Raw genomic sequence first — 6,966 nt, 5'->3', positions numbered from 1 at the left:
AGCTGCTCTGGGCACCCTGTGCCAGGGCCTGCCCACCCTCCCAGGGAACAATTCCCAGTTCCCAATCTCCCATCCAGCCCTGCCCTCTGTCAGTGGGAAGCCATTCCCTGTGTCCTGTCCCTCCATGCCTTGTCCCCAGTCCCTCTCCAGATCACTTGGATCCCCTTTAGGCCCTGGGAGGTGCTCCCAGAGTCTTCGTGGCTGCTCCCCACCAGTTTGGGGGTGACTGATGATGGTTCGGTGCCCTTGATCTGCAGCTGGAGGCAGAGCCTGGAGCTGCTGCTCCTGGATCCATGAGGAGATGGAGTTTTTCTGTTTTATGGTCACATTACAGCCCAAATGATTTCCAGATTCCCAAGAATGGGAAACAGGATGATGTGAAAAACATAAGGCATGCATAGCTTTGAGCGCTCTCCGTGCTCTTCTGGATAAATGGAGCAGAAAAGTCTCCCCACTTCTCTCCCAGGTTTCAGAGGAGTTACTGTCAATATATTCTCTCATTATTATTTTGTTGTAGCTCCAACAATCCCCAGTAAAACAGAGCCACATTCTGCTGTGTCGTACCTATGTGAAATAAGGGATTATCCGTGGTGTTGGGAGCTTGGTTTGAAGTCCATGTCATGGGCATTCGTGTAAAAAAGTTTGGGCATGGATTCTCATACCTTTTTCCTAGCAAAGGTATTATTAATCAGAAAAGTAGCATGAAGTAGACATCGGTTTTGTAAAGCAAATTGATCCTACTTCACACACAGAAAGAAAATAAAGAATCAAAGGCATTAATTTAATAAATAAATTCAAAGAGAGAAATAAAATTGCACTCAACACCTACTGAACTGGATCCAGAGCTGGTTCTGCAGATTTGCTTTGCCTCTGCTCCAAGCCGTGGACTCCGGTGCGGCGGGAGTGTTTTAATTGTCCGTCTCTGCGTCCCTCCACTTCCTCATCAGTAATTGCATGGCCTTCAGTGGTTCACAGTTAATCAGAGTCGGGGCTGGGGCATGGCAGAGCTGTTGGATCAGGCACCCGGCCGAGCGAGGGCTCTGCGTCTGAGGGCGGCCGTGCCCGGGCGCCCGGCGCATCCCTGCTCCTGTCCGCAGGCTCTGCTGATGATCCCGGCGTGCCCGGCTCAGTGCTGGGCTGCATCAGGCACTGGAGATGTTGGGCCTCTCTGCAGAGCTGCCTCGAGGCTGAAGCAGAGCCGGGCTCTTCGATGCCGCTACTGGAACATCTCTTGGTTCGTTTGCTTTGGCTTTTGCTCAGAGGAGTCTCACAAAACCCTTCCCCCTCCTTGCAGCACGCTCAGGAATCAGGGTTGGTTTGTTCTGTCCCCGTACCTGGCTGGCACAGTTGCTCTGGTTTTCTCTTCCCTTGTCTCAGGTTCACAGGTATTTTGATATTGCCACAGTTTTCTCTCAGTTTTCCTGCTTTGGGGCACATCCAGCCTCTCACCAGGAGACTCTGCTGTCGAGGTCTAGCACTGAGGGACTTCTGGCTCTGGCTTTATTTCCAGCTGGGAGAAAAAGCTGCAAGAATCAGGAAACCTTTGGATGGCCCGTCCTTGGTGGGGAGGGCTCTGGATATGAGGAGCTTGCTGGCAGGGGTTGCTGTTCTGGCCATCGCCCTTGGTGTTGTCTCCATCATGTCTCATGGAGTCTGGTTTTTTATTGCTATCCTCACACAGGTCTCTGCAGTTTTGAGTGACCCCCCCCAACTGCACCCCAGCCTTGGGAAGCACCAGGAGAGCACCATCACCCCTTTCCCAGCACTGCTCTGCATCCCTGAAAACATCCAGCTTGGAAAACACAGCTGGATATGTGCAAATTCGGGGTTCCCTTTCTCATTGCTCTCATCCACACGTTGCTCTTGCAGGGGAAAAGAATAAAAAGGAGCAAGGGAGGAAGCACATTCTCATTTACAGGTGCTTTCTGCTTGCTCACTTTGCTCCTCAGCCCCTGCAAGCATGAGCTGCCATTGAAAATCAAATGAATTCTCAATTGCTTCCTTCCAATTCAATCAGGGGAGGGAAGCAGAGGCCTGCCACGGCGCTGGAGGAAGCGGGGCCGGGGAGGGCACGGAGCGGCAGAGAGCTGCTTCCTTCCCTCCTTCCCCAGGGATGGGCCCTGGGGACAAGGGACTGTGCCCCTGGGGGACACGGAGGAGGAGCCTCACCTCCATCCACCCTGGAAGCACAAGGATGTGTCAGCCACCACGGGCTTGGGTGGTGTTCTTGCTCCCTGACATTTCCCATATGGCTTTTTCCTCACACCAGTCTTCCATGGATTTTCCTACAGGTGTTTATAACATTGTGTCATCTTTGCATTTGTAGAGGTGGTGAGGGTGAATTTTTGTTGCTGCTGTGAGGAATCCCTTCACTTCTCTCTGAGAAGAAAAAAGATCTGACTCCAGATGAAATGTTTCTCTGATAGAGAGTGTGAATATTTGGTTTTATCACAGGATCACAGAGCTGTTTTGGTTGGAAGGGACCTTCCAGATGGTGATGTTCTGCTCAAGGGACACTTTCTGCTAGACCATGTTGCTCAGAGCCCTGTCCAGCCTGGTTTTGTCATTTTTTACCCTTGTAATTTTGCATTTCTCTGTGTCTCAGCAGGGCAGAGTCCTCGGTGGCTTGCGAGGTGTGCGAGGGGGCTGAGGAGATGACGGAGCCCCTGCAGCAGTGCACGGCCTGGCTCCGAGCCTACTTCTGTGAGCCAGCGACCACGGGGACCCTGCCCGTGCCAGCCTTCCACCACCCCCTGCTCCAGAGAGGTCAGTGCCACTTCTCCCTGCCCTCTGCCATCAGCCACCAGCACTGGCTCCCACCCTCCCTCGTCCTTGGTCTATAAAATGATGTGGTTCAGCTGCCAGCACCGAAAGGTTGGGGTGCAAACACACCCGAAGGGTTGTGAGCTGCTCAGTGAGGTGGTGGCTACTTAAAGTAGCTTTTGGCCAGCAGAAAGCGGCGTTGAGGCTTTGACATCACTCTCCACAACTCCCTGGCTGAAGGTGGGGTCTGGCTCTGCTCCCAGAGAAGAGGAGGAGTGGAAATGGACTCACATTGCAACAGCAGAGATTTAGGTTGGAGATTAGGGAGAGTTTCTTCATGGAAAGGTTTGTCCAGGCCTGGCACAGCTGCCCAGGGCAGGGGTGGAGTCCCCATCCCTGGGGGGATTTAAAAGCCCTGTGGATGTGGCACCTGGGGACGTGGGTGGCCTTGGCACTGCTGGGAATGGTTGGAATTGATGGGCTCAGAGGGATTTTCCAACCTCAGTGATTCCCTGATTCTGTGGTTCTGTGTCCCTGTCAGCAGAAAAGTGCCAGGGAAGCAGTCAGGGATAGGCTGTGTCAGGTCACTGTGGTTTTATTCCCCAAAGTTATCATAGATAATATGCTGATATTTTTAAACAAAGGACAAAGAGAATTGTTACCAAGAAGTTGTGTTATTTATGAATCTGGCTAAAAGCAACACCTGAGAAAAGTTCCTCCTCCCCATTCCCCATTTATTATCTGTGTTTCTGAAGGCCTCCTAACAGAAATCAACCACTTGGAATGAAACTGGTAATAATAATAATAATAATAATAATAATAATAATAATAATAATAATCTCAGAAGTCTGATGTTTTCAGTGCCTTCTTGCCTGCCCCAAATGTCACCATTTCTCAGTGGATAAGGGAGTCTCAGGATCTGTGAGCTTTGCACAGCAACTTCGTTTCCATGAGCATCCTCTGTACTTACTTTCCCCTGTTATGTGAATTCCCCAGTGCCAGATCCTTCACAGTCAAATTCCAGGGTGGTACTGAGGAATTTTCTTATTAGCTGGGATGAAATGAAGTGCCACGTTGTGGAAACTTTATCCTTGAGGTGGATGTGAACAGGCAAAGCTGGGTAGGAAATATTACTGCTGCTGCTCCTGCCATCTCTGAACAACAGCAGGGGAATTCTGCCTCCCAGATCATCCATCAGAAGATTATAAAACATTTAAAATCATGCTTTTTCTTTTCATTAGTTTTCCTAAATGGGCTCCTGAATTCCTTTTAGCTTTGTGAATGAAAATCCTTGGTTGAAGCTCTGCTGACGTTGTTTTAGATGCTGGTTTGGGGTTCAGACCTGAGAGGTTTGACTTTGTGGGAGACTTGGTTCCTCCCTAGGACACAACATTCCTGTGCAGGCAACACTGAAGGGACTGAGGATCCTTTAAAAGAGGAAAAATAAGGATATTTGTTAACAGGAAGCTTCTTGAGGGAAACAATCATCACCCTTGAATTTTTGGGGAGAGGAGGGAAAGTTCTTCAGCACCATCTGAGCTCAAAACCCAGCCAGGAGCTGTGTCAGGGATGGGACGTGGCTGGGAGCATCAGCTGAGGGTCCCTGCAGCACCCGTGGCCTTGTGAGGGGTGGCACTGGTGGTTCCACTGACCTCTGGTGCTCAGGGGTTTGGGTTTGACCACCTGCAGCACGGGCAGGGGCTGCAGGACAGCGTTCTGGTTTCAGCACCTGCGTCTTCAGGTTGTTTTCATTTAGCTCCATCATTTGCTCTTGGCCTGGGCCCAGGTGTGTGTTATACTGGGGGAAGGCACCTCCCTCATGGAAACTCTAATGAAGAGTTAATTGGCTCCAATCACAGCAATGTGAGAGCATTTCTGTTCTTCTGTGACTTTCTCCTACTAATACTTTCATAAAATAGAAAAAAAATTACGTTGGAAGGAATGTGGAAATAGATGTCAAAAATTTGAAGGAGCTGGTTTTAAGAGTTATTTAGGAGAAAGGTGAGGTAAAAATCAAATTATGATGGATTGCACTTCAGTTTATCTGCACATCCGAATTGCAGTTTTGCTAAATCAGGAATTTGGTATTTATTTACTTTTATACATTTACATTTGAAAGTGCCTACTCATTTCTCCAGGCACTTAAAAACGCAGAACAAACATCAGTGAGAGCACGAGGATCCAAAGCCAGAAAGGCTTTTTCTCATCACTCTGGTTTTCTTACGTTTCTGTTCAGCAGCAGCTCTTCAAATGGGGCCCTGAGCAGCCTGGGACAGTGGGAGGTATCCCTGCCCATGGCAGAGCTGGAATTGGATGGGCTTTAAGGTCCCTTCCAACCCAAACCAGGCTGGAATTCTGTGATTCCATCATCATCAAAACCTTTGGCTGTTCTTTCTTCCCCTTCCCTGTAAATATGGCCACTGATAGTGGGTTCTTTGATAGAGGATTCGAGTTCCATCCTCAAGTCCTTTTGTGGTCAGGACTGACTGTTGCATAATTTCTTCCTAATCAGTGCTTATGTCAAATTTTATTTTATTTTTCTGCACTAACTTCATCTGAGGACAGGAAGGGTTTTGCCTATGTCATAAAACGCACTAAAAACATTCCTTATTTAACAAAAAAAACAAGTAAGTGCTTTTGGGATGAAACACTTCTGAATTCATGGTCAGTTCTGCAGCTGCCTTTGTGCCAGTTGGGAGGCATAGTTCCTTGTGGAGAGAAAAATCATGACAATCAACTCTGAGATAACAAAAGCAGAGAGATTTGCAGATTCAGACAGTAGAGATGTTCTGCCTTATATTTACTCTATTAAGAAATTCTATAAAACTTCTGTATTTGCTGTTTCAGTGGCTCCTCCTATGTCTTAAATTTTTCTGAAGTGCCTTCAGTTTTCTAAATTACTGTTAAATGGGGGAAACGTCAAAAACACTTAAAGTACAAAATTAACCATTCCTCTCGTAACTTGGCATTGGTGAAGGTGGAATCTGAATCTTCAGGCAGGCAGGAAAATCATGGAATCATGGAACCATTAGGGTTGGAAAAGACCTTTAAGATCATCCAGCCCCAGCACCATCACTGTGGTCACAACTAATCCATGTCCCCAGCTGCCACATCCACGTGGGTTTTGAACATTTTCAGGGGTGGTGACTCCACCACTGCCCTGGAGAGACTGTGCCAGGGCTGGACAGCTTTTCCATGAAGAAATTTTCCCTAATCTCCAATCTAAACCTTCCCTGGCACAGTTTGAGGCCATTTCCTCTCATCCTGGTTCTTGTTCCCTGGGAGCAGAGTCCGACCCCACCTGGCTCCCTGTCAGGGAGTTGTGGAGAGGGAAAAGTTTGGTTTCCCAACAACTCCAGGAGTTCTCTCCTTACTGGCTCTCCAGTTTATATGCAGCCAATATATTTATTTTTAAGCATAATTGAAAATGTGGAGTTTTCAACAACCTGTGTCCTGGCCAGCACTCAGTGTGGAATTTCACTGAGCAGAGAGAAAGTCAGGTTTTCCCACTCCTCTGAGTGGGACACCTCAGAAAAATCCCTGAACATTCCTAATGGGAAATGATGACTTGCTCTTAATGTATCCTGGTCATTAGCCCCCTTTCTATATGAAAAAGAAGATTGGACTGTTACTATTTCGAGGGCTGTGCACGGGGGTGGGTGATCTGTGGGTCCGGAACACGGGGAGGGCGATGCTAAATTGGTCCCTCCTGGCTTTGCTGCCTTGCCCTTGCTGTGCTGTGCCCTGCAGCGGGGCAGAGCGTGTGGCACAGACCAGATGGCTCATTAGGGCCCAGGAGCAGAGGAAATTGGAGGCACACCAGAGTTTCCCTTTGCCCTGTGACGAGCAGCAGCCCCGGGGTTCTGCTCCTTGCGTGCTGTGCCGTCCTCACCGGATGAGTCCTTCAGATCCCTGGGGGTGGAGTTCCTCCATCAGGGCCGTGTCCTGAGGGTGCAGGCCTGGAGCAAAGCTGAGCCTTTCCCTCAGTCCAGCTCAGTCCTCCTGTTCCTTCAGATGAGCTGGGAATTCCTGCTTCGGGGCTTAGAGGTCTGGAAGTGGGGTTAGGGCACTTTTGGTTTTAAACTGAAGGAACATCCGGTTTACGTTGGATATTGGGATGGAATTGTTCCCTGGGAGGGTGGGCAGGCCCTGGCACAGGGTGCCCAGAGCAGCTGGGGCTGCCCCTGGATCCCTGGCAGTGCC

General features: G+C 49.2%; 1 protein-coding gene across 1 annotated transcript in view; it reads left to right on the top strand.

Annotated features, from left to right (window-relative positions):
- Positions 1-6,966, top strand: part of MGMT (O-6-methylguanine-DNA methyltransferase) — a 134,743-nt gene that overhangs the window by 101,030 nt on the left and 26,747 nt on the right. The window contains 1 exon segment of the mRNA XM_017733859.1: positions 2,606-2,766. Within this exon segment, the coding sequence (XP_017589348.1) occupies positions 2,606-2,766 (161 nt within the window).

Source organism: Corvus brachyrhynchos, unplaced genomic scaffold, assembly GCF_000691975.1.
Source record: "Corvus brachyrhynchos isolate BGI_N302 unplaced genomic scaffold, ASM69197v1 scaffold514, whole genome shotgun sequence".
In the NCBI taxonomy this organism is placed as follows: Eukaryota; Metazoa; Chordata; class Aves; order Passeriformes; family Corvidae; genus Corvus; species Corvus brachyrhynchos.
Note: the sequence above shows the minus strand (reverse complement) of the source record. Positions and strands in the feature narration are given on the sequence as shown.